The sequence below is a fragment of the Accipiter gentilis genome, chromosome 24, assembly GCF_929443795.1.
Source record: "Accipiter gentilis chromosome 24, bAccGen1.1, whole genome shotgun sequence".
NCBI classification, from domain to species: Eukaryota; Metazoa; Chordata; class Aves; order Accipitriformes; family Accipitridae; genus Astur; species Astur gentilis.
This window is the reverse complement of record NC_064903.1, coordinates 7,823,720-7,851,654: the sequence shown is the minus strand read 5'-3', so window position 1 is coordinate 7,851,654 and position 27,935 is coordinate 7,823,720. Positions and strand designations below refer to the sequence as shown.

Genomic DNA, 27,935 nt, shown 5'->3' with positions numbered 1-27,935 from the left:
GCCACCACCTTTGGTACCTTGTATCATTTCTGGCACTTCTACACATTCTAATCCCAATTCAGAGTTTGCGAGGATGCTGATTTCCTTCCCCTCCAATAACCTTGTTGAAGACTTAGTAAAAAAAAAAATAATTCAGGAATGGAAGCCACTTAGAAAACTGAAGGGATTTTAATGACTGAATGAAGAAGGAACTACTTATTATTATATTTAAGTAGCAAACAAGTATTTTGCTATCAAAGCACAAGCTAAAGAATTTAAAGCCACAAACATTAGTAAGCCCAACATACAGAACTTTGAGTAAGAAGGCATTTTACACACAAGAGTTTATCAACACAAAACTGTTTAATATTTATTAAATGACACAAAATACCTAGATAACAGACTCACTCTCTGAAAGGACATGTATTTACATTATTTACCAACTTAAGAAAGACTCTCTGTACCCATATCAGACTTATGAAACATAAAAAAGGTTTTGCTGCTTTTTGCATCGAAGGATGCAACGGTGATACATGCCCTGTTTGCAAGTCTGCATAAACTATAACTTTTTGATGCAGTGAAAAAGCACAATTTCATATTCTGGTAGCCAAGGGAAGAGGCTTCTGAAAAGTAACAGGGTTAGGTTTTTTCCCCCCACTCCAGACATACTCTGAAGAACTGTTATACAAAAAGTATATTACATTTTTGAATGCTGCTGTACTCTTACAGTTTTAGTGTAACGTTTCAAAGAAAATATTCTTCCTACTATATGAAATCACTAAAAAAGTGGTATTTGAACATTTCTTTAGATGCACTTTTTTTTTTAAAGAAAGCATTAGGGCAAATGATATGTCTAGGAAAAAATGAAAGGCTGACAAAAAAAAAAAAAAAAAAGACCAGAGACCAAAATATGAAGAACAGCTAAAGCAACTTAACGATTTGCTAGGGTTTGTTTTTTTTTTTTTTATTAACTATTTACTTTGGCACCTTTGTGTAAACTATAGAACAAAACGACGTTTACAACACATTTGCAATTACAGCATTTAAACAAAATGGTCACTTTTTAAACCAGCCAAGACAAAAAAATAGTCCATTTATGGGTATAAAGATTAAAAAACCTAAAATATATATTTCTAAGAATAAACTGCAATTTCTTATGAACAAGGTGCTATAAACTGCATGCAAGAGTCAAGATTAAAAATGTGTGGCCAAACAGACAAGCTGTGTTATAGCCAGATGAGTTGTGGTCCAAGCCCACTTTAATTTTTTTCTTACAGAGATATATATGGCTCAATAGGCAGGCACATGATCCCAGCAAGAAGTTGCAGAGTTGTACGGCTGGACGATAAATCTTGGCTGCAGCTTTGTCATTAACCAGGAATGCGCGAGACCTTAGCAGAAGAGATGGATGAGTTCTTGGGGAAAACCCATGAAGATACAAGGAGATGCCTTCTCCACTCCCCTCTCTCACCCCCTCTCTCAGCCTAGCCAGGGTTCTCAAAGTCAATTCTTTGGGTTGCTTTAACTAGATTGCCGCTTAGGGTCTGCCTCAGATCGTGGTAGTCTGATAAGATTTGAGGACATTTTCTATGTAATATTTTCTGCGTTTAAGTTACTAAAATGGATGGGATAAAAATTAAATAAACCTTCAGACCTTTCCAGTTAGTTTGACTGAATGCAACACACTTGTCTAATGAGGGAGGATTTTACCAGAATAGGCATTTTAAACATGTAGTGGTGTTAGATTTATATGCTACAACAGACTGAATGGAACCAGTTCAATACTGATACTCATCATCTCCTGTCTCCCAACGAGTTAAGTTTTATGCTCCTTCTGCAAAACACCTTTTTAAAAGGAATCTTTTATTGGCTAAAGATACAAAACACATACAAGAAAAAGGAACATTGAATGCAAAATACAGAAGGTTTGGGGGGGGGGGGGGGGGGGGCATTCTTTCCTCCCTGGTGGATGTCTATTTGAACTAATACTTAAAAGATTTGCAGGAGCAGTCTTCAAGTTTCTTACCAGATAACTCTACTGTTAGTATTTTTCTTACAGAGGCAAGGGTGGTCCTGGATGTCTACCAGTGGTTATGCTGCAATAGTGTCAAAGGAAAAGGTAGATTTTCTGCAGATCACAAAGAGCTGTATGACAGTTAGTAGAGGGTGACAGCAAATAATTTTAGTAGGAGAAAAAAACATCTGCTTCATCTGTCAGCTGAGGACTGCATATAAAAGAGCTTGAGAGAAAACACAGCTGGAGAAAATATGGAATTAAACAGTAGATCAAAAAAGCAGTAAGGATGGGACATGTCAGATACAAAATACACGCACTTAAACACACTCTCCCTCTCTCGCACATGCATACCCCTGAATGTGGGATCACAGTGATAAAAGTTATAGATCATAGAGAACTAAGTTACACTGCCATTAAACAAAAGTAACATCTTGCTTTCAAGAAATATCTGGTATTCCCCAGGACTATCAGTGCCTGAATGAGGATGAGGTTTTTCACTGAGCTCTGCAACACAGCTGATGGTAGGTCTAAAGCCTGGCTGGGTAAGGAAGAACTGTTACGTGGAGGAGTTGCCTTCTCTGCTGACACTTTTTTTTCCCATATATTCCTGGCACATGCTGCTAAAGCAATAAAAAAAACGCAATTTGTTGAAACAAAGCTCTACATTCAAGTGACTTATTCTCCCATGTCTTATAAAGATGCAAAGAATGCTCTCTGGCCATCTAAGAAAATATATTTTAGATGCCTTGTAGCAATACTTAACTTTCTATATGAGAGGTAGGCTTCTGGGTTCTTGGAGGCCTGCCACATCTAGGGCTGAGTTCTTAAAGCTTTAAGTTAAAGCAATCCAAAGCAGGGCAGTCTTAGAAGAGCTGCCCTGTCTAAACCTTGAGGTTAGTTCAAGTTTAGAATGTTGCAAAGCAAAACAAGTATTAAAATCCATTTGTAATTTTTGTTCTTACAGCTCTGCCACAAGAACAGTGTGGCTTTTCATAGGTATCTGTAGATAGATTCTCTTTTCTAGAGTATTGCTGCCAAGAGGTGAAGGCCTCCTACCCATGACTAGTAAAAACTGTCACTTTTTCCATTATGGCTGTTTTATGCTTAAAATTCCCAAAGGTGAACACTAAGTCTTATAGGCAAGCCATATAAATCTAATCTGAACTTGTTTTGTTGTAGCAGTTGTTTAAGAATGGTGTTTGTATATACAGTACATATGCCCACACTGCAAACTTTATACATCATTTTATATTGGTACCATTTTGTCTTAATTGCGACCAAGAGTATTTTCCATTAGATCAGCAATAAGCATAGCTTGGCTTATTCCCCATTTTCCCTCCCTCAAGGGAAAAATCCAAGTGTGGGCATCAACCAAACCAATGGTATGTTACTAACTGAAATGCATTCTGTACAGTAAATTAAAAATTTGCATGCAGTTTAAGCATTTTAAAGGCTATTTTCTTATATTAATTAACCTTCTGTTTCCATTTAAAGGTGTGAAAGACATCTGTCATATATCAAGGGACTCTTCTTCAGACCCAGAGACAAATGGAATCACAAAGACCAGGTACTTTCTTTCAGCTTTCTGCACATCTTACTAAATAACATGCAAAGAGTTCAACAGCATTCTTCTTAAAATGTAAATAGTACTCTTTAAATGGGCATGTTAACCACTGAAAGAAGTCCACTCTACTATACTTTTCCATTACACTGCTTTCATTCAATCATCGGTAGTATAAAAAGTCAATTAACAGGATCAACAGGCTAGTTTATCCACTGGCAACTGTGTATGACACCAAGTGTGCAGTAAAACAAAGGCCAATGTATGTTTATGCAATATAGTTGTACTGATTCGGGTTTTCTTTATCTCTTTCCATGTAGTCCCTGTCAATTAAGGATTCTATTCTCTTCTTAAGGTCAGCAGGCTGTAAAATAAAGCAGATGTGAGCAATATTACTTTGCAGTCAGTGTTTCTTGGTGCTTTCTTTCTACTAAAGCCAAATATCCATACTGTTTAAGATGGCTGAGGAAACAGGAATCAGTTTAAAAAAATAAAAAATCCCTTAAAGCATCAAAGCTTCTAAAGTCTGCAACATATAATTGATGGAAGAGAAAGTTACAAAATTAGCTTGTTGCCTGCAGCTAAGCATAGACTTTTTACAGCAGGGAAAGATATTTGCTGCTGTTTAAACTGAACTCTCGTGCATTACATACCAAAGTGTTTCTATTTCTGACTTTTACCTGGTAAAAGATGGCACAAGTTTCATTTTATCTTGATGTGAGTGAGTTTTGCAACAGTTTGGGTGCCCTATGATTTTGTTGGATGAAGGACTTTATAAAAACATCGCATGATAAAGAGTGATAAAAAGCATTTAAATCATCCGTTATAACCCTGCAAAGCCCAACTGCAGTTTTTGCAATACTTACAGGCTGCAGGAACTTAACATGGTAACAAAACAGAATGAGATGGCAGTACCTTTCATTTTACATTTCCATTTATAGAAAGCACTGTATATTTGAACTCGGACAGATGCATGACTGTCTATTTGAAAATCCATTTCCATCTGTATACAATTAGTAAGCTATTCATTTTATATTGCAACTGTGGGCTTCTTTAGCTTTGAGACATTCACCAGTATCTACTTTTCTTTCCATATATATGTGTGCATGTATATATATTAACCAATATAATATGTCTGGAAAAAACACTGTACATTTATTGGTTACTAATTTATTAAAAAGTATCAACCAAATTAAGAATCAAAACCAATCCTGGATTACATATCTGAATCATTTTTCCCTCATCCCCAAGAACGCACTGTCAGAACACTTAAATGCAAGAACAGCATACAAGGAGAACTAGCTTCACAGTTACTGCTTACAGAGTCCAGTTCTGAAAGCCTTTGGTAGTAGGTTTTGTTAATTTACTAAAAGCCTGAGGTAATACTCAGATACATGAATGCAATTGGCACTTTAAAAATTCCTGAAAGTGAGTATTTGTCCTTCCTAATAGTAAAAAGATCCATGTTCTAGACAGAAGCACCGTTTAACTGAGGACAGGCCAGGTAATATAAAAAGAAATAATAAAGTTTTAGAAGAAGAAAAATCAGTACTACACCTTTACTGGGAATTTAAGCTGGTTGTAGACCTCTGACACAAGCAGGTTATGACTCAGTGTCTTGCGCATCTTCATGATTCGTACAATTGCAGCGTCAATCTGGTATTGCCGGTCCTGGAATACTCTCTCTGTAGTGCTTGCCTGTTCCTCTACCTGAAGAATCCATTTAGAAAAGTTTTAAAGAGAACACTACAACTGTCAAAACAATTCTTCTTTGTATCTCTAGGACAGTTCTCAGTGCAAGACAGTAAAATGTCTGTTGTCAAATATTTGACATAAATCCTTTGCAAATATGAAGACCAATTGTCTATTAAAAAAACAATTGTACAAGGAATTAAAATCTTTGCACAGATTCCCCTGGCTGTCAGGGAAAATTCACTGTGAATTTGTTTCTATGTTCACAAACCATTCAGTAAAGCTCCAGGGAATGATCAAGGGTGAAAAGAACATTCACTGATTAGAACTTCCCTTAAATAACCTCACTTAGAGAAATCTAGCATCACTGGTGTCTAAGTTTGTATGGAAGCACACATTTAAATCAGCATTGTTAGGTATGTGCTATCATCCAAATTATACGTATAACTTTTACAAAGATATCAGTATGTGCATAACAACCAAGAGGAAAAAAGCTGGTAGATGGGCAGGCAACAAGATACTTAATCCAAGGATCTAAACCCCAGAGGATCAAGAAGAATATACCGTTTCTTTCATCTGAATTTGGTTGATCTTTATCCTGAAGAGCTTATGTCTGAAATCATCATTACATGTGAATTTATCACCATCTTCCACATCTTTGCCTTTGGGGCTTTTGGTCAGTACTCTGGCTTTGCCACAAGCCAGAGATTGAAGTGTCCTTCTCAGCTCTCCGTCCTCTACAGCAGAAACAAGATGTTGAGGTTTTTTTTTTTTCTTTTTTTTGTAAGAACACTAGGAATTAGTCAGCTGTTTTCAATACCAACCTATCCCAGTGGCTTGCTTTATCTCCTCTAAACTGAACTCCTCTCCTTCATTAAACATGAGCAGCACCAGTGTCTGGAACAAGGAGACCTGAAGTTCTTTTTTGCCCTGTTACAAGGGAAATTAACAGACATCACTAGACTGTTTTTTTTGGGGGGTGGGGTGGTGCAAGGAACAAGTCACTCCTGTATGTCAATTATTTCACTTAAAGGATGTGATTGGTATTTTATTAATTTGGGAATATGAAAGAATAGAAGTTACTGGTCACCTTGTGTTTACTATAAAATGCAGAATAAACTAGAGGTCAGAAGGTTAGACTATTATATCCAGTGACAAAACTCACCCAAGATATGCATCAACTTACTCAAGACAAATCTCAGAGCACTGAGTGCTTAAAATTACAATTTGAAAGACCTTTAAGTCAAAGTGTAACGCAAACATTAGTTTAAGAAACACAGTATTAGGAACCATAGGATCTTTGAAATAATCAAGTTTGATAATCCTTGTTTTACCATTAACATTTTTCTGAAAAATACAACTGGTAAGCATTCCTATTCCAAGAAAAATGTTCTTGAAATATATTTGTTCCCATGAAGAAATGCTGAAGAGGAATAACTGGAAGCCCTTTAAAAACAGTTGTGTTATTGTACAATCCAAAACTTTTCTTTATTTCAGTAGTGAAAAGCTGACTGTAAAGATGCTTAATGCTGTCAGATGAAGTAAGGTCATGTATGGAACATGGCCCCCTTTTTTTTCCCTCCCCACTATAAAAATCAGTGCCATTTTTAATATGGAACTAAACCCACTGGATATTTTCCCCAAGCAGTAACCAACAACTTTTTTTTTCTGACCAATACAGAAATTGGATGCATCTTCTTAGACCTTAATACTTCTATTTCAGAAACTACCACAACTCCAGAAATAGCAAGAGGTCAAAAGTTAAAATTAATTGCAAAAACAGTGCTGTTTTCCATCACAGCACAAAAAACCTTTCCAATATATCCCTAAGGAACAACTCAGAGTTGGAATCAGCAAAGCAACAGGAGTAAGAGAAACAATACACTCACCTCTTTAAATTCTGCTTTTAGTACACAGTGTCCTAGTGTTGACTGCCACTGAAGCTTCCTACCACTGTGTTTTCCTAAATAAAAGGTCTTGAAGATCTCCTGCAGTTTTACCATCTAAAAAAAGAAAAAACACTAAAACACAATTCTACTTTAAAAGCATCCTTCCCTCCTCCACAATCAAATAAGCCTTAAATAAAGGCTTAGAAAGATGAAGGGAATTGCAAGAAAAGAAAACAAACTTATTTAAAAAAACCATATCTGCATTTCTTTCTAGAATTATATGCATATTTAAAACCAAGCTGCAGGTGATATCGAGATGCATTACTGTTACTTGGTATAATACATCTATGTTCATTACCTCTGGGGGCAAATGGACCTCCATAGGCACGTAGGTTGGCCAATAACCCATAGTCAGAATATTCACTGTTAGTTCAATGTTGCCAGGTACATTCTGATTTTGCATATACTGCAGAAGGAAACAAAGTAAATTTAAATAAAGCAATGTTTATTAAACATATTTCAGATAGAACTGAAAAGTTAGCTAGAACAGGCATTATGAGACCACGGAAGACAAGTGACCTTATGATGGTTTTGCTATTGTCGTGGTTTAACCCCAGCCAGCAACTAAGCACCACACAGCTGCTCACTCCCCGCTCCCCCCTTCCCCCCCAGTGGGATGGGGGAGAGAATTGAAGGAAAAAGGTAAAACTTGTGGGTTGAGATAAGAACAGTTTAATAGAACAGAAAGGAAGAAAATAATACCTATAATAATAATAACAATAAAATGACAATATAAGGATTGGAATATACAAAACAAGTGATGCACAAGGCAATTGCTCACCACTCGCCAACTGATGCCCAGTTAGTTCCTGAGCAGTGATCCCCCAGTTTATATACTGGACATGACATCCCATGGTATGGAACACCCCTTTGGCCAGTTGGGGTCAGCTGTCCTGGCTGTGTCCCCTCCCAACTTCTTGTGCCCCTCCAGCCTTCTTGCTGGCTGGGCAGGAGAAGCTGAAAAATCCTAGACTTAAGTCTAAACACTACTTAGCAACAACTGAAAACATCAGTGTGTTATCAACATTCTTCTCATACCAAACCCAAAACATAACACTGTACCAGCTGCTAGGAAGAAAATTAACTCTATCCCAGCCAAAACCAGGACAGCTATATAAACTGCAAGTTACACACAAGGAAATTAAGATAAGAAAAAGCACTTTTCTGAAGTTCTAAAGGTATTTCCATACAGAAAGAAAATGTGTTTTAGCAGGCTGATGTGAAGATGTACCTAAGTATGTGTGAATGGAGGAAAGAACGTTAAAATTTTCTTGTAATCAAGACATTACAGAACCACCAGAACTAATAGGCAAAAACTTACAAGCCAGTCCATCAGAATATAGTGGTGTTAAAAGTGTTTTATACCTGGTGTGAAAATGTCTTATAAGTTTACAATTCTTCTTTTATTACTGTGTTTTGTTTTTTTTTTAAGGAGCTTCTTGTTTCAGGTTTTTTCTTTGTTGTTCAGGAAAACCATTAATAAATTCAGTAAAATTTTCAAAAGCACAGACAGCACAGAATTAAGAAATAGATTCCAACTGATTTTCAGTAGAGACTGTTTTCCCAGTTGGGCTTTTGTCCAATCCTTTTGAAAGCAATTGCCTATAAAGTCCTTTTCTCTGTAGTGGAAGAACATTACAGACAACTGGAATAATTCAAGAGGCGTTTAACACAATTACAATAGAAATGTTCACAACTGAAGACATCATGCACCCTCTTGTTAGGCTTTCTGAGAATAACTCATTCAAAAAGTGAGTAAATGAAGGAGCCATGACAGGCTTTCCTGCAGTACCTGTTTAAATTGTATCATTATGTCTTTTGAAAGCTCCATATCTTTAAACATTCCTTCAAGTTTGCTGGTGAAAGCAGCTCCACATTCTGTAAAAGAGAACATGTAAATCTTAAAAAGTAATCTTGTTTATTTTCAACACCATAGAGTAGTTATTCTAAATATCAGAATGTACTCTGAAGCAAGACAACCTATTTCAGTGTATGTTCTTACACAAAGACCTGGATTCTAATTAAGATACGGAATAAGGTTATAAACAAGAAGGGGGAAAAGGTTTTAATGTGGCAGCTATTTTGCAACCCAATTGTTTTTCCACATGGACATGACTGTTCATCCTAGGACTCCACTGGCAACCTGTCACTCAGACAACAATTCTAATCCCTATTAGCTGCCTGCCAAACTTGTCTCTTGGTGGCAGAACAAGATCAAGTTCTAAACATCTTACTCTTACCACCCAAAGACTCCATCCTATGAAACAATGAAGACCAGACTAGAAGACTGCTAACTGGCAGCTTCATGTTTCAGACATTATACTAGTGAATAACAAGGAGAAGCCAGCCTCAAGTTCTCTGAGCATATCACTGATTTATTCAGCAGGGAACCTTGACTCTATCCCACAGGCCAAGATACACCATGCACTTTAAGCTCCTGTTTTTTTGGCTATTGCTGCTAGAATTACAAAACTATAAGTAAATGAGTCTCAAAACCCACATTCAAGACTTGCACATGAGGTTTTTGCCCTCATGTAAAGGGGAAATACAAATATCACTTCTGGGAAGGCCTGTTAAAACAACTATTTTTAAAAGAAAGCAAGCTGATAGATATTTACCATGTTTGAGTTTGGAAAGCATAGATTTTTCAGCATCTACTGATGCACTCTTCCCAACTAATAGTCTCTTTGCTAGATCTTTTTTATAAAAGGCCTCAAAGACATCTTTTCCTGTAAGAGATAAGATTTGACAGTGATCACAAATCATTGTTTGTTTTAAACAAACATTACCTACAGGAGGCCCAATTCAAAGCTCAGTAAAGCTAACAAGGGCCTTCACATTAAGATTTCCACAGATTCCAAGTCAGGTCTTATTATTGGCATTTTAACACACAAACTAGTTAAAACAGCATTACACCAGCAAACTGCATCTACAGAGAATGAACACTTTAAAACACAGACAGACTGCAAAAATTATTTTGAAGTACCTTTATGTAGTGATTAAATACTGTATCCCCATAAAACCCCCAATACTTACCATATATGAATCTAAATATGATCATAATTTTATCCAGCATTTTTTCAAGTTCTTCATCAGTAGCTTCTTTGTTGCCTGCACGAAGCTTTGAATCTACATATTTAGCTAAAAGAGTGTTGAGGAATAAGAAGTTCAGCATATGCTTAGTATCACAATGAAATAATTTAATTTAAAAAATCCAACATTGTGAAATCTGTTGGAAATGTAAAGGATCCTGAAAGCACCTTCAAATCAGTTTCACCACAGCTAGCTTGATATATTTTCATAGAGGCTATAAAGTTATAAAAACCTTATAACAATCTCTTTTTTCGGATAAGCAATTATTGCATCTTAACTTTATTAGCATACATAATGTTAAAAAAGATTTTTGTTTACGTAAAAAATCCTGGTCCATATTACAATCTTAAAGTAAAAAGTCACTATTGCTATAGATTGACGTGGCTATAATAGAAGCAAAAAGATCAGATAAAAAAATATGTAAACCAGTTATTTAAATGTGTTGACTATACTGCTGAATTTCTCTAGCAGATTACTGTTTAATTTCAAATGGTTTGGTAAGCACATTACAGTTAGTGAATTAATTTAAAAAAAAGGAGGGCAGAAAGCATTACTCCTCAAGCCTAACAGCACAACAGATTGCAAAGCAGGTATTATTCACTGTGTGGGGAAATGATTAAGGTATTCAAAAGTGAAGAGTCAGGCTTGTAATGCACAAATCTGTAAACAACATTCTTTGCAAACTACAGAGGCTCTGTCCCCAGAACATGAGAGGTTAACATCCCTACCTCTCTTCACTTTTAATATATTAAAACACAGATAGCTCCTAATAGCTCTGTGTTCGTGGCACAATTATGTAAGCTTCTGAAGAAGTCAAATTATTAGCAGTATTCTCACATCTGGACACCAGTCAATTGCTGGAATGCCCAAGTTCTAATGTTCTTCACTTTTCTATAGCCTAGCCAGTGAACTGATGAACAGAGCTTATTCTTAATGTTTAATGCTATCCTATCAAATAATTCACTTGCATATGCTGGCACGGTAGATCCCCAGTTTGACAATGCGTTGTACATAATGTCTTTTAACACACAATTCCATCATATTCTATCCGTAAGCTGTATCAGCAACTCTCTTGTCCCCCACCCAAATTCTCACATGGGAATAAACTGAAGAAAAATACCTATGAGTTCAGCTGGCTTATTTGGTCTTTTGTTAATGAATGTTTCAAAGGCTTCTTTCATGGCATTTACAAACTTCTCATTCTTGAGAAAGCAAATATCAATAATGTGGTCAACTTTGTCTTTAAAATCAAGTAGTTCTTGGACCATGGTTTTGTCTTTTTCTGGATTAATTACTATGGTGCTACCAAACGCCTGCAAAATAAAACACACCTTTTAATTAGCCTGAATAATGAATTTAAATGATAAGACTTCTAAAAGCCTAAGTTACCTTTGTAATGTCTTGTTTCTGGTATTCATATTAGTTCCACTAACACAACAGAAGTAATGGCATTATGAAGAATTTACTATATAATAATTTCTAGACCTTGTATATTGATTCAAAATCAATCTATGAATAACTAAACAGATTCAGAACTTTTGTCTGAAGAAATAAACATGACAAGATTAACACACCCTGTTTAAACATCTATATCCTCAGGTTTTACACAGGTAAAGCTTCCACTAAACTCAATTTTATTTACAGTACTCCTATGCCATTACAAAGCCTTCCTTCAAAACAACCATACTTTCTGTGACAACATTTTCACTGAGTAATAAGATTAAACATCTTAAGTGATATTCAAGTGCTGTTTGAACTTCAATTGGTTGGTAACTTAAGCTACCACTCATTTGGACAAGAAATTTTAGCAGGGAGAAGACAGAAACATTCTGCCATGACCAAAATGGCTATTGGAGAAATATAGTTGTCCCCCACAACTAACTATAAGCAAGATAAAAACTCCAAATTTATTTGGAGTTCAGTAACTCAACTGAATGTTCAATATTTTCTTCAATAGGGCTAGAACACTTATGCCACTTTTCCTAGTACAGTTTCAAAAGCTGCATATTAAATATATGTTTATAAGCAAGTAGTCTTTTAATTCTTAGAAAAATGCAGCAGTTTATAGACATGACTCAAATATCTGTGTATAAACCCTATTGATAGAACAGTGGTATCTGTTCCAGAGTTCTAGGAACAGTACCTTTATGTACTCAATCCAGTGTTGCAAGAGAACCTGTACTCCACCTCTCACACGACTGAACAACTGATATAGAAGAGACAGGTCTTGAATTCGGTTTTCATCAAGAAGGTGGTTTAAACCTGCAAATGAGAGAATTTAAATTGAAATTAAAACCGGAATAATCCAAAGAAAGCACAGCTTATTATTACAGTAAGGGACCTCTTCAAAGCTAGTATTTTTTAATCAAGCAATTAGTGACGGTTATTTTGTTTTTTTTAAGCTACCTAATTTAACAGTGAAACACAGCATGGCTGCCTGAACTGGCTCAAACCTTAAAATCCTTGTTATTGTACTGGATATGCTAGGCTACATGTACTTTACATAAAATACTTAGCACAACACCTTTGCTTACTTCTGCTTTACTATTCCCTAAAGATTTGTAAAGTTTACACTCTACTGATCTGTAGGAAAGGTTCCTTGGCAAGACAGAGCTCTGAGTCTCAATTCCAGCTGTAAAATAAATTTTACAGATGTTCAAAGGCAAGCAGCTTCAAGAAATATCGTCACCTTTCACTTTTTACCTTTTTGGCAGAGAAGGCCTGATGCTCCACAGCAAGGTTCTAAGACAGTAGATGGGCAAATACTGCAAACTTGATACTTCTCTCAATAAAGAGTCTGTTACAGATGTGCAGAAAGATGCTCACATACCTGTTTCATCCAGAATCTGGCTAGTAAGGACTTGATGATTTTCTTTTATTATGCAACTCTTGTTGCACCCGTATCTATTTCCAGACTATCCCTCAGAGCAACAGAGGGTCACTGGACTGCACAGAGACTACTGCAGAACTGAAGCAATGTACTTCATTGCTCAAATTGCACTAAATTTTTAAAACAAGCTGCTTTTTGTGAACAGCAAGTAATCACTGTTTCCCCTTTCTGATACAGCCATAATTCAAAGGCTACTCCTTTACCTCTCAGTCTTAAAAATGCTACTTAATACACTGAACTCGAGTCCCCTATTCTAGTTTTCCTTTTGCTTTGCTGTGTATCTTAAGACCTCATTGTGTCTCCTTACCTCTGACAAGGAGAATGGTACTTGCCCTCTTGCAAAATGGTCAATGCTATTTCATGAACTGAGTAGCAAAGGGTGTTAAAGACTGATGTATTTTGTGTCCTCCCCCAGCACCTGAATCTGTCCTTTCTTTTTCAGCACAGGAATTGAAAGCCCCGAAGCAGTAATTAGAAACATTTCTATAAAGAAGAAGGATTACCTTTCTGAAGAATGGCTGTTAAATGTTCACCTAGAAGTTGCTTTTCTACAGTAGCAATTAGTGGCTTCCTATAGAAAAAACGTTTAGAATTACTTTTCCTTTTTCCATTATTGACAGTTTTAAATCCTTTTGTTGAGATTATGTTAACTACACTTGTCATTGGGAGTGCTCTAATTATGTGTGGCCAAGGACCTAAAATAATTATACACATATTTATCCTTTTTCCTCCCCAGTAAGCAATCTTTTTTTTCTGTTTGCTGACTGAGGATTTAATTTGCACAATAAGCCTGTTGTATATGACCTCTAGGCAGGTGGACAGTGATTCCATCAGTGAAGAAATCGGGTAAAAGTTTGTCAAAGAATATACCTTCTCCTGTTTTGTGGGAGGAGATTCACATCTTGGGAGACAAACCAAGAAGAAAAAAAATACCGCATGAGTCAAGAAGTATTAAAACAAAATAGGGAGTTGGCCACTAATAATGGTGTGGAAGAAGGAAGCCACTAAACAGCTAAATGTTTCTAACAGCTGAAGGAGGAAAGAAATAAAAGTGTATGCTGGTAGCAATAAAACACCTTCCTCTCAGAGAGATCCCTCTGTATCTGCTCTTTAAGAAGTTGCTACTACTTGCTTGAAGAGTTTTGTTATATTAGTGACCTACATTTTCTCTCAGACACGACAGCTGTGGCTTTATGTTAGGAGAACGTTTCTCCTGTCCTACCAGTCACAACCTCCCCTTGATTGTATTTGAGGAAATCCTACCTCTAAGTGGAAAAGATTTAAGGGTGTTATTAGTCAATAATTTCCCAGACTCCACAAAGAAAATGCAAATATTTTTATGTAAATATTCAGAGCCTTTAGCCTGAGTATTCTCTATCCCGCTTCCTATCTTTTTCAGGTAGGACGACAGCTGATTAACTGTGTTTCAGCAAGAAAGAGATGTTTGGACTGGGGATGGCAGCCTATTTTTTTCCAACCTAATGCCCAACAATGTTTATGTCAGAATAACTGGTGGCTTAGAAGAAAAGGATATTAGCTGTGTGAGCCAAGACAGTGCCTCATTTTAAACAAGGAATTGTGGGAAGTGAAAAGCATTTGATGGTCAGTCAATAACTGAAATAAGCTGTAGCTATTAAATGACCCTCAACAGAAGAAGAGCCAAACAGTTAACACCACCAAGAAAAGAGAGATTGCACTTACTGTGTGCTCTGATCTAAATAAGTGATTATCCTGTCTGCTTCTTCTTCCAAGCGCTTGTTCACATGGTGAAGATACTCTGGAACCTGAAAATGCCAGAGTAGTTTTGTATGTTTTGTATGTTTGAAAAAAATCAAGGGTGGGGGGGTGGGAGGGAAGACAGTACTGGTCTGACAGCAGCAGCAGCTCCCGTTTTAAGCAGAAACCATTAGCACTGTGACTGAAGGCAACTGCACGTGAATTTCCTTTTCCAGAGTACTATAAAACGTAAACATCACATTATTGCCCTGTACACTGGCTAAGGCAGCAGAATAGTTCCTCTCCCTGATAAAGGCTTTGTCATTAGGCATAACAAACATTGTTAAACATTCAAAATACCTCTCGTTCCTGCATAAGCCTCTGTCCCTCTGCTGCATACAGTCGGTTAGTCTCTTCCAAGAATCTATGTTCGAAAGAGTCTTGATAAATCTAGGGAAACAACACAATAGCAATCCAGGGTAAAGCTTACTGAGCACCAAGTAAGAATCTGAGCTGTTCATTGATTTAAAGGTGAAACAAGTTTACTCACCTGCAAGTCAGAAAGCATGCTTAGCAGACTTCGCAGTAAACTCCTATCGATAGCCTCACCATTTCTTTCCCTCTCAATCAGCAGAAGAATGCCATCAATAGTTTTGTTCTGAACCTTCTGATCACTGATTATATGAGTTCTGAACAATTCTAGCCCCATATCCCTAAAAAGAAAACAAAGACTGTTCAATAAGTTGTGCAAGAATCAACCCCAAATATTCTCTATTAATAAAATTTGATCTAGATCAATAGATGACAATAAATACTAGCATTCTTCAAATTCCTCATCCCTCTGCCCCCAAATCACTCAAGATCAACAAACACATAAACACTAAAATAAACCATGACAAATCATCAACAGTAAGCTACAAATTTTAAAAAGACCAAAGCACATATTTTTTCCTAAATAACCACCTAACTTTTGCAGCTTCTTTATTTTTCACTTGGTTGGCAGGATGATGGAAAGTGAATGAACAGCAGCCTTCACAAGAAAAGGATAATGTCATCCTGGGTCCCACTTCCATGGTTAAGCTGTTGGACAACACTGTTTTTTGTCTACCACTTTCTAATCTCTCATTCTTAGGCAGAGCTAAGAAGAACTCAGTGATGTGAAAGACAGGGATCTCTGCTTTGGGCATCCCAGTTAAACCTTTCCATGAATTTGAAACTGTGGGTCTCACACTTTTAGGAAAAGCCAGGCCCTCAACCTGCCACTCCTTCAATCTCTGGCAAAGTAATTCAGGTAGTGCCAAAGGCACCATAGGGCATTTGCTAACTATTAAAATATTGGAGGGTGGAAGTAGGGGAAGGTTGAAGTCCAAAAGAGAGTAACTTGCTTTTATTTTAGGTAACTTTTCCCATCAAAAATCCTTACGGAACTTTGAATACTATGCATGTTAAAGCCAGTAACTGGGCAACTCAAACCCTTGCACTTCAGTTGTTGAACAAGCCCTTTCCTTTAACAGTGCAAACCGGAGGCTGACACCTACTTAAATGAAATTTGCTATCACAGCTATTCTAGAGGAATCCTGTAATTCATGGCAAATAAATTATACCTGAAATCTCCCTTTGCAACAAGCACATATGCATTCACCATCTAATTTACAGGTCACTACAAAGTTTATATTAAAAAAAAACACTTGAAAATCAGCAAGATATATGTGATAATTTAAATAATAACCCCAAATAATTTTATTCTTTGTGCCCTTACCAAATAGATGGCAGCATTGAATTCTGAAGTACGTAAGTTCGATCCAAGAACAAAAAGATACTTCTAATCATAATCTGTTATGAGAAGGAATAAAAAAGCCACAATCATTTTACTCTTAATTGAAGAGCAATGCAAATTATGCTCAACAACAAAAAAAATCCCACTGACAGTTTCCAGGCAGTGCTTTCTTAGACAGTGTTGCTTTGTTTAAAATATTCTGCCAATCTGAGCAAGATGATCAATGCGACATTTAGCATCTTTCTGTATAAAATAATAGCTCCTTTTATAAAAGGTATAAGAGGAGAAAGGCTTGCATAGAAAAAACAGTTAGGAGTTGGGGGTGTGTGTGTCCAAGATCAGACCAATGTGTCAAGAAACACACTACAGACAAGTATTTTCAAGGCTTGATTTCTAACAAAGTAGATACAGTTGTATTTCACAAAGAAGCCTTATATAAATTTAGGACAACATTTCAGAAGCACAGTACGTTTGTAAAGGAGCAAAGTTAAGCAAAACATAGACTGACTAGGCAACTGGTTTTCTTTAAAAAGATAAAAAAAACTTACCATTTGTCTGCAGTGATCTTGCCAACATTTGTCTATTTTCTTTAGAAAAAGGACACTATCCAATGAATCCATGAAGAAATCATTAAGAAAATTATGATTAATAGGTAGTGTTAACAATGAAATGTACCAACATTATTATTATTTTTTTAGACACTTAACAGAGCACAACAAACTCACCTACTCCCCAAAAGAACCAGTTAACTTCTTGCAACATGTTTGTTTATATTTTAATGAGGGCCCTTGTGTTAATAATGAGAAATCAAAATTATGTGAATAATTTTTTTTTTAAAAAAGTATCTAAATACTTTTTAATGTTTTGTCTAATGCCCCATCCCTGGTGAGTGGAACAAACATACATATCCCCACACCTCAAAAACCAACAATCCATAATACACGTAAGGGCCCACCACTACACAGATACTATAATTTCAGCTCACGTTAAGAGATAACCTCAAAAGATAAATTTTGCCCTTGAAATTTAACCACTGCATAGTTCTGGTACTAACTAATACCCACTTAACAGGATCTTGATCTGATGCCACTCAAAACTTCTGAAAAGAAAACATTTTGATCCTCAGAACCACTATCATTGTATGCTGCCAGACCACTAGCACTTTTCAAAAAGAAAACAAGAGCTACTTCTTGGAAGACTTTTCTATTTACCTGACCAGAGTAAGTTCACCATATAAAAAAGCCTGAAGTGATATCATCAATACAGCCTTTTAAAGCCTTGCTTTAAGTCTAATATGAGCTTTTGTAATATGTCAAACTCTTTCATAAATACAATGAAACTTTCTCACAAACTTTTCAAATGGTCACAGACATAAAGGAGCTAGTAGTGTTCTCTGAGGTCCCATAAAAAAACCCCAAACCACAAAAACCAGACCCAATTATGCAAAACCTAGGAGTTCAGATTACCACGGCCTAGTGTCATGAACTAGTCAAAGAAATCCATCACCACGTACTGGCAGGTAAAAACATTTTGGCTTGTCAACAGCTAAAAAAAGGATATTCTCTGAATTGGTGAATTTGTGCTTTAATGTGGTCTTCACAGATCTGTCTCAATTGTTTGTACAAGTTTGCGGAAATCTTGTAGGAGCAGAGATTTTCAACAGCCTGAAGTAAAGAGAAACAGATACTAAGAAATCTGTTTATGTTCTTATATGTGGTTTTACAAGGAAAGGGGGGAAAACCCCCCAGAACAACCATGGAATTCTTCTGCTTCTCACTCAAAAATCTACCAGCTTAATTGTAACATAGTTAACAGCTGCATGCAAAACATCAGAGAGACATGGCACTATATATGGTACCATAATGGTAATAAGAGAAAATGGAAGGCCATGCCCTGAACAGCTTACGGTTTATTAATTTCAGTTGGAGTACCAGTACCTCATAAGGAACTGCAGGGCTTGCATCTCTTAAGACCAAGGATGTTAGTTTAATATGTTCCAGCAGCTTGCTGGGTTTCATACTTCAGACACTTAAGGTCTTAATTTTATTAACTGCTGTGCTCTGCAAGTCACACTGATATTGCTAAAGCACTGCTAGTGTTATTTCCTTTTGGAGTTCTTTTCTTGATTAAGCTTCCCTCAACCCCAAAAGTACATACATATACATATTTTTATATACATATATATCTCCATCAATCAACCCCTTGCCTGAATTAGTTAAAATCCTGAACAATTTTTAGTAGTGTGACTACATTCCAGTTGTTTACAGTGACAAATCACAGATTTCTGCATCATAACCAAATATTAGAATTGTTGCTGTGCTTCACAGTGAGAAGCGAAAAGAAGTTTAATGGAGACATGTCTTGGAGATCGATCAAGCAAACAAGCATTCTCAAGTCCGTAAACTTTAAGTCAATACTTTACAAAATTTATACCAATTGCCCAGATTTGGAAAGCAACCAAGCACCTTTAACTCTTTGCAGATTGGTGAAAGACAATATGTGATTATTCTGTAAATAAATAAAATATTCTGTAGAAGCTAGACAGAAGAGGTATATATGATTTTCAACTAATGCCTCTTAATTTTATTTATTTTTTAAAGGAAATATTTCGGTTGTCAGTATAACCAAACCATAGGAAAAAAAGGACTGGAAGATCAAGTTTGTACCCCAGCAACCACAGGCAACCATGCAGGGACAGCTAGTTCAGAAGTATACAGATGTCGTGGTTTAACCCTAGCCGGCAACTAAGCCCCAGCCAGCTGCTCACTCGCCTCCCTCACAGCGGGATGAGGGACAGAATCAGAAGGGTAAAGGTGAAAAAACTCATGGGCTGAGATAAGGACAGTTTAACAGGTAAAGCAAAAGCCACGCACGCAAGCAAAGCAAACCAAGGAATTCCTTCACCACTTCCCATGGGCAGGCAGGTGTTCAGTGATCTCCAGGAAAGCAGGGCTCCATCACGCCTAACGGTGACTTGGGAAGACAAAACGCCACCACTCTGAATGTGTTGTCCCCCCCCTCCCCCCTTCATTCTTCTTCCCCCAGCTTTCTACACTGAGCATCATGTCCTATGGTCTGGGATATCCCTTTGGTCAGTCGGAGTCAGCTGTCCCAGTTGTGTCCCCTCCCAACTTCTTGCTCCCCCCCCAGCCTCCTCGCTGGTGGGGTGGGGTGAGGAGCAGAAAGGGCCTTGGCTCTGGGTAAGCGCTGCTCAGCAATAACGAAAACATCCCTGTGTTATCAGCACTGTTTTCAGCACAAATCCAAAACAGCCCCATACCAGCTACTGTGAAGAAGATTAACTCTATCCCAGTCAAAGACAGCACAACAGAGCAGATCTACTGCATTACAGAGTACTTCCCAACAGCCCAAATAGAAGACACCAGCAAACAGTAAGCAGCCACCACTAAAAGCACAGCAACAATCAAAACAGCTAAACAAGGAGTTCCTCAGTTTATCCTAGGATATCAACAGTAATCATTCTCAGTATCAACAGTAAACAACTCTTTAGAGCAAGTTCACTGCAGCTAATACTGGCTCTAGGACACAGATGAGTTAAAACAAACAAAACATCCACAAAAAACCAGAAACCTACAACAAAATCATCCTACGCAACAATAACAACAAAAGAAATCCAAACCTGCATAAGCTTACTGTCAGAAACAAACAGGTGTAACAAGAGAGTCAGTGTGCCACTTAAGACTAAAACAGGTCTGAAAGATAATTATTAGGAAAGCCAGAATTATCGCTGAAGTGTACATATCTTAATACTTGGAAATAGCAACAAATTCAACTCTCAGCCTTAACACTTAAGAAACCGCAAACACATACAATGATGTGATAGGAAAACATATTCTACAGTTCACACAGTAGGTTACGGACACTGCTCAACTCTATTCTGCTATTGTACACACAGCCTCAAGCTCCAAATGAAACGGCAACAAAACAGGAAATAGCTGCTACACTTGATTTCAGAAGAAAAAGGGGATGGAAAACACTAAGCTTGAAGAGCCTGATGAGGCCTTCAGCAAGTACAGTAAATGGGTTTCTTCTTGTCTCCCACTTACTTTGGAGAAGCCAGCTGAGAGCTGGGAAGATGAATGTTTTAGATAGAATTTGCTAGTCACCGGCTTAACTACTGTTAGTCTCGCTTCTACCTACCAGCCTAGGACACCAGTGGCCATTTTGCTGTACTTCTGGTCAGTTCATCCATCTCAACTACCAACATTTTTGTAACTGCTGTCTATTAAAAACAGTACTATTTAACTATGCTGCTCCAAATCCTTAAAAGAATTTAGCCTCTGCACTGTAGATGGACAAACTCATACTATTAACTCTTAGGGAAATAAGTTAAGATATATTAATATGCACTTACTTTTAAGCAGTGTTTGTATAAAGCCATGCTTTTGCATTTGTGTATCAGAAACTCCAAAGTGTTAAACATGTCTGCTAGTATTGAGTATTTCAACATCAAGTGCAAAACTTCTGCATCTTCATTGATAACATCCATAAAAATGTTTTAATTTGTGAATTCTGCTCAAATTATTACTTTTTTTTTTAAGATATTAAACTGTCTAAGCACATGAATACAAAACCTTTTACTAACATTTGCTCTGTGGAGCATAACACTACTGCAATATTATGCTTTGCAAATTTAATTACTGGCATTACACAACAATAATTGTAATCTATCAAAATTTTCCAGCAACTTTAGGGGCTCTAGTTCACAAAATTATCTTGTTCTGAATTAGTGGAATAAAACTTTCTGATCAGGGAATCTGTCCCCTGAAAATGGTCAGAACATCTGAAGGTGAAGCATCATTATTTCCTTTGTGTAACATATATTCTGCTGGTGGTTTTTGTAGTTTGTTTTTTTATTTGCCTTTTTTTTTTTTATTATTTTTATTTTTATTGCAGCATCCATGCCTGGATTTGTGTGCTGGGCAAGAGTAGGAAAAAGAACTGAATGCAGCTCTGATGAGAGAAAAATCAGAACTTTCCAGAAGTACTTAACTCTGCGACTGATTAAAAAAAAATTTAACTAGGGATCTGGTACTAAAGATCTCGATGTCTATTTTCTGATACTGATCTAATGAAATTTATTCTAATAAAGTAGCTTTTCTAATAAAGTGATCAAAGATGTGTATAATTTCTTTCGCTGGGAAGGAACAAAGCAAGTACGAAGCCAGTTTCTCACAAAGAAATAAAGCCTCAAAATGTTTCCTCAGTGGGATTTTCCAACAGAGAAGAGTTAAACCAAACTCAAGAAGTGTAACTCCATTAAAAAAAAGAAGTATCTTATTTTGAGGTGTGCAGAAGAACATTTGCAGACTCTTTTGCAATTCCCCTCTATGCTTGGATAATAGTGTCTGCCAAGGCATATTTGGCATCAGATCCATCTACCCAACAGCTGTTCAGAAATGACATTAGTTTAGTTAGCATTTAAAAACACTAGTGATTCCTATTACTATTTTTAAATCAAGACATTTATTTTTAGATTTATAAAAAAAAGAAAAATTTCATACTTGATTGCACTCCATTTCATTGAAAAGTATGTAAGTTACTACAATGTTAAAATCACGATTTAAAAGAAAAAAAGCTTATTTTTGGTTTTCTGAGCACAAGCAACATTCAATTAAGCCTGTGGTAAAAGTGAGCAGAAATTTAAGTGATAACTGTGAAGCAGAAGCAAGCCTTTCAATAGAACTTTGTATTTTTAAACAATTCTGGATATCCTTCAAGTATTTAATTAACAGTTATTGGCTCTGTTGCTCAGTCCAGAGTAAGTAATTTACAATACCAACCAATACAGCGGGTTGTAATTTATTAGCTTCACCAAGTTTTGCAAAAGTTACAATACTATATATTATCCTGAAAGACTTGAAAAAAGCTCGTTTTAGATTAACTGAACATTATAAAAAAATTACAACGAGCTTAAAAACACAGTGGACTGAGGAACCTGGCCCATGAGGTTCTTGGTTCCACGAGGAATGGCAATTTATCCTTCTCTATATCTGTCCCCAAACCTTGTTCAAACAGTATTTTTCTCCCCAAGTCTTCACAGAAACCATTTACATCCAAATGCAACTTTTATTGAAAAGGGGAGGGCAGGGGAAGAAGAGACACTAAAAACAGATGGAGAGAAGCCTATATACATGCAGAGGAACAAATCAAACAACTAACCAGGTAATGAAGGCTTTAAAAGTACAGAGTAAAAAGTCTAAGTGCTTCTTAATACCTAGCTAAAGCAGTACTGTTGCTAGGCTGCTAAAACCACAAGTACCACGATGTTAGCAGGGAAAAGGTGATGAGGGGGTAGAAGTCTCCGTAACACATACAGCCAAAAAAGCAGAAGTGGAGCTTATAAAAAAAAAAAGTTAGGAAATGCAGTTCAAGTCTGATCACTTCCTAAAACATTTAGGGCAAAACAATCGGAACTGCTGCTGGGAAAAAATTTTGATTCTCAGTTGTTAGAATAGACAGAATCCTGAATGATAAAAAATTTCAATCAAACCAAAATAATACAATTCATGAAGAAAAATGGTATTCTATGTTTTAAGAAGTCAAATAAAAAATTTCAGTTTTTAAATGATTTATGATCCTCAATCATGAACAGACACTGTCTTCAGAAAACAGATTATATTTTAATAAAAATTGTCTTTTTCTTACCTAAACACCCATGTTTTAGGATTTCACATTTCTCCTCTAGCAGCTACACACCATAAACCCCAAAACAGTAAAGGGTATACAGCTCCTTGCCTTATTTAATTCTTGTCAACTGTGGTAAGGGAAACCATACTTTGGATTATGTTGTGGCAGGTAAAAAAATTTCCCGAGTTCAATGTTAGGTCTTGTGAAATTTTTACTGAAGATTTTAAAATTTGAGAAACTATTTGATGAAAAGTTTTTCAATGACAAAAGCAGCTATCAAGCAAAATGTCATTTTCTTACCACTGTATCAGAATTGTTTTAAGAAAAAAAAAAGCCAACAACAAAACAAAAAGCCCTACCCCATCACTTTTACTATAAGCACTTACCTGATAGAGCTCCTCTAAATTGTACTTAATTGAAGTACTGTTCTGGATAGCTTCTACAGCTTCTTTCAGTTTTTGCCAGGTTTCATCTGTGTAGTTTTCAGGCAATTTGGGTTTATCTTTAAAAGAAATTATATAGAGTTTGAGAAAGTATTTAGAAAAAGCAGAACATTTTACCTTTTACAGAAGTGAAAAATGCAGCTTTGAGAGGAAAGAGGTATGGGCTGATGCTCTAGATTTTAATTTATACTTACATGAAAAGAAAGCATTCGTGTAAAAGCAATATCTTATTTACATTTGAAATAGTAACGCTGTAAAAAATCAGCATTCCTCTTCATATACACATCACAGCATCTGTAGCCCAAACAGTAGGTGTGATTTATAAAAATCACAGTACTGTGTCTGAGCAGCTCAAGAAGGGATAAAGGCTAAAACCCAGCAAGACTAATCTACATCTTCATTACACTTTTTCACTACCAGGACAGCACAGCTAAAGAAGTGAACATAAAAGCCAAAAATGATGGATTAAAAGATAGAGTTGTGTGTAGCTATTTTTTTTTTTAATTTAGTGCTCATTAATTCTACTCTGTATTAAAAATTGGAAAGAAACCCTCAAGAAACATGCATGGAAATACTGTAATTTTAATACAGGCTTTATGGTCACAAGGAAAACCTTCCTATTTTAAAGTAATCCAGTTACATCTCTCCTGGGTTTGGCCAGTGGATAGTTGTTAGAGTTAAGCCCTCTCTTAATGTTCAAATAGCTCAAGCTTTGCAAATTTGACTCTTTCCGTTACAGGGTAAGAGAGATTCCCCAACTCACACCCTCAGAATACCAGGACTATTTTACAATTCTGTGTGTTCTCATAACTAGCTAAAATGACCACTTCTGTCCTAGTAAACATGTTCCCAAACGGAGAAGGAAGGAGAATAAAATTTAGGGAGGAAGACACCATGCACATCCATGCCACCAACTGGTGAAACTGGCCCAGAGTTTATATTCTATTAAAATCAACTTTTACATACCTACAGGTAAAAAACAAATTGTAAAGCTTTGTGATTTCTCTAGAAGTGACAAACAGAGAGAAGTAATTTTTTTGTCCTCCCAAGCATTTCCCTACAATACTGGCAATATCCCAACATCAGCTGTATCGTAAGAATCTAGAGAGACAAGCGAGACTTGCCTATTTTCACCAGCGACTAATAACTATGCTACTCAGCAGAAAATACCAAGATTCTGGATTTTAGGAAATTAAGTTGTGTAAGATGTTATTGCTATCACACTAAGATAAAGTATTAATAATACTTTAAAAATAATCTTAGTATTCAGTTTAGCACCTGAGAGTAAAAATAAAAAAGCAAATCTGGCAGAATCCTGAGGCAACCTTTTAAAGCAAGTGATTCAAATACCAGTTCATAAGCAATGATGATCACAGCACCATGCAATCCATGACGTTTAGCAAATATTTTAAACATGAAAAGTTGACTTCCCTTAAAGGTAACAGTGTACAAGCAACTGAAGAGTGGCACTTATTTCTCACTATCATGCAACCTCAGTAGAAATTTTAAAATAATCAGTCAAATTAAATGATGACGATGATGTGATGGGTGGAGAACATTTTTGAGAATTAGGAGAACCTTAAAAGCAAAAAGTTACACTGTGATCATCAATTGCTGTAAAACATTACAGTGGCTGAAATAATCCTAATCCTTACCTTCTGCGGCATCTCTACAGAACATTTGTATCAATTGTGTATTTAGAAACTAATTTTAATTTAAGTAATATCTTTTACCTCCCCAAACACATGGGGAAAAAGAAAAACAAGCCAAGGCAGCAAACTATCAGACTATTTTAGAAGACAGCAAGAGGCAGGAAATGAGAAGGCCACTATTTCTCCATCTTTATAGGGAAAAAATGACAGAATTTTAGCTAAGCTTTCTGCCTACACCTATTTATATTTTCATTTACTAGAAAATGAAGCAGCCACACAGCAGAAAAGTTTCATTTCTCTGCTTCAGTTGGTCTCTAGCAACAATAATCAAGAATCCCAAACAGATCTTTCGAGAGATTTACAAAATAACATAAGCTTGCAAAGTTGAGAGTATGTTAAGACAGAGAAAAGACGTTAAAGAGTGAAATAAAAATTACAGCAAGGATATTGCAAGGAAAACATTCAGCAAAAATCTCAACTACCTACTTCAAAGACAAGTGGGGAAACCAGAAAGGAAATCTGCCATAATAGCCTTATAATCACCTTAGTTTCAAAGTTTAAAACTAAGCACAGGCAGATTAACCTATAAACAGACAACACGGATAGAGGCAAGACAGGCCCAATTTAAGAAGAATGCACTCTGTGCAAAGCCATCATGAACTGGGCTAAAATATATACCAAGCCCTGAATCAGGATCACTAGAAAAGAGGTATCAAACGTTAAAAGTTTGAAGAAAGGCGATTTACACGCTTATGTAGTAAAACCTTTCGTCTAACATGCAAGTTAAGGCCTTCTCAAGAAACAGAGGGAAAAGAGTCTGAAAAACAATTCCAAGCAGCGAGGTGTAGCTCAGGATGTGTACATGACTGGGCAAGTATGCATCATAAAACATTATTCCCTCTTTACATAAGTATAGAAACATTTGCCACAGAAAAGCATTTCCTGTAAAACTTGGAGCTATCTGAAAGCCAACCAGTTTTTACGTTGAAAACAAAACACAACAGTTGAGCGTCAGCTCCCCATAGGTCGTGACAAATTACCGCCTGTTACCTTTAAAGTTCTTGATCACTAATTTCTTAGCAGAGCCAGGTTTACTGTTGGCGAAACTGGAAACAGTAGAGGAGGCAGCTTTGGTCAGGCCATTTGCATGGTGCCCCACAGCCACTGACGAAATTAAAAGGCTTTTATTTTTGAGCTGTTGTTGGTGCTGCTGTTGAGAAGAGGCAGCAGGAGAGGAAGAGGAAGAAGACTCTTCAGCCATCTTCACATCGAGTCCAATAAAATCCACGGAGTCCTCAAAGCGGAGCTTCTTCTGGAGGTGATGGTTAGAGGAGGCGACCCCTGAGGAGGAGCACGAGGAGGTGGTGATGACAGAGGAAGATGATGAAGAGGTGTTTTTGGAAGGAGAAGAGGCGCAGGAAGAAATGGAATCAAATTCTTCTCTTTCAGAATTGCTGTTGCTGCTGTTATTTAACTTTCTCTTCTTGCAGGAGGAGCTGCTGCTGGTATTACCATCAGTGGCAGGTCTGACCTCCTGGGCTGCAGCTGGGGGGTTGGGGGAAGAGAAACCTGTGGGAAACATGAACACACAGAAGTGAACAGGCTGAGGGGCATCAAATCCTTGTGGTGTGACAAAGAGAGAGAGAGAGAGAGTTTTAGAGTCAGTCTCTGTTTGGTGTCTCTCGGGGGGGGGGCGTCTTTCAACTCCTCTCTCTCATCAGTGGAGTCCTTCCGTGTTCCCTCTGCTTCGCCGCCTTCTTTCTCGGAGGAATCACTTTCTCTCCTCTCTTCCCCTTCTCTTTATTACTTTGTTTCTTCTCGCAGTTCGTCTCTGCTTTCCTGCTTTTACTCCTTTCTCAGCGGAGCGTCTCCGTGCCTGCCTCTCGCCACCCACCAGTTTCTTTCAATTCTTCTCTCCAACGCCAGTATTCCCCCACGGCTGCCCGCTCCCCTCCTGCTCCGGCCGCCTCGTCTCCGCCGAGCAGCAGCGGGGAGGGCTGAGCGCGGCTCCCTCACGCCTCGGCTCCAGCCCCCTCGCCCCACACGCCTTCCCGCTCCCTCGCCGCCGCCCGGCCCGCTCTTCCCCCCCCGCGGCCCGCTCTCCTCGGGCTCCCGCCTCCCCCCTCTCTGCCTCCTGCTCGCGTTTCCTGAGGGGGGGGGGAGGGACACGGCCCGGCCCGGGGCTTGTTATTGTCAATACACGGCAGAGAGGGAGCCTAAAGATGGCGGCACATCCGGTCGCCGTGCATGCTGGGGCGCGGCCGCCCGGAAGCGCGGCCGGACAACCCGGGTAGGCGGCGGGCCCCACCTCCGGCCCGGCCCGGCCCGGCCCGGCGGCCCTGCCCGCGCGCCCTGCTCCCGCCACCGGCGGCGGCCTCCCCCCACCCCCTCCTCTCCTTTCCGCTGCCCTCTGACCTACCGGAAGTGATCATGGTTGACCGGCCGCTCCGAACGGCCGCTCTCGTTATTTCCTCCCCCTCCCCCCCCTCCCCTCCTCCCGCGCCGGCGCAAGGCG

The 27,935-nt window shown here is 37.7% G+C and overlaps 1 protein-coding gene across 3 annotated transcripts; it reads right to left on the bottom strand.

Annotated features, from left to right (window-relative positions):
* Window positions 1–323: 323 nt before the first annotated feature.
* CUL4B (cullin 4B) lies at window positions 324–27,935 on the bottom strand. Of its 3 annotated transcripts, XM_049828071.1 has the most exons (21): window positions 27,840–27,935; window positions 26,471–26,989; window positions 23,712–23,827; window positions 18,235–18,338; window positions 17,223–17,292; window positions 16,657–16,730; window positions 15,448–15,610; window positions 15,258–15,347; window positions 14,883–14,965; window positions 13,685–13,752; window positions 12,435–12,553; window positions 11,412–11,604; window positions 10,235–10,339; window positions 9,817–9,927; window positions 8,991–9,076; window positions 7,497–7,604; window positions 7,139–7,252; window positions 6,074–6,179; window positions 5,814–5,986; window positions 5,115–5,267; window positions 324–3,921 (listed from the first exon to the last, which is right to left on the bottom strand). In XM_049828071.1, exons 1-21 carry the CDS (start codon window positions 27,850–27,852, stop codon window positions 3,826–3,828), a joined length of 2,664 nt encoding a protein of 887 aa, XP_049684028.1. In that variant the 5' UTR covers window positions 27,853–27,935; the 3' UTR covers window positions 324–3,825. The 3 variants fall into 3 exon arrangements, 2 of the variants coding, with proteins under 2 accessions (XP_049684028.1, XP_049684029.1); XM_049828072.1 differs by lacking the exons at window positions 18,235–18,338; window positions 26,471–26,989; window positions 27,840–27,935 and having other exon boundaries at window positions 17,223–17,277; window positions 23,712–23,791; XR_007509503.1 differs by lacking the exons at window positions 324–3,921; window positions 5,115–5,267; window positions 27,840–27,935 and having other exon boundaries at window positions 5,855–5,986; window positions 6,074–6,169; window positions 7,128–7,252; window positions 26,471–27,718.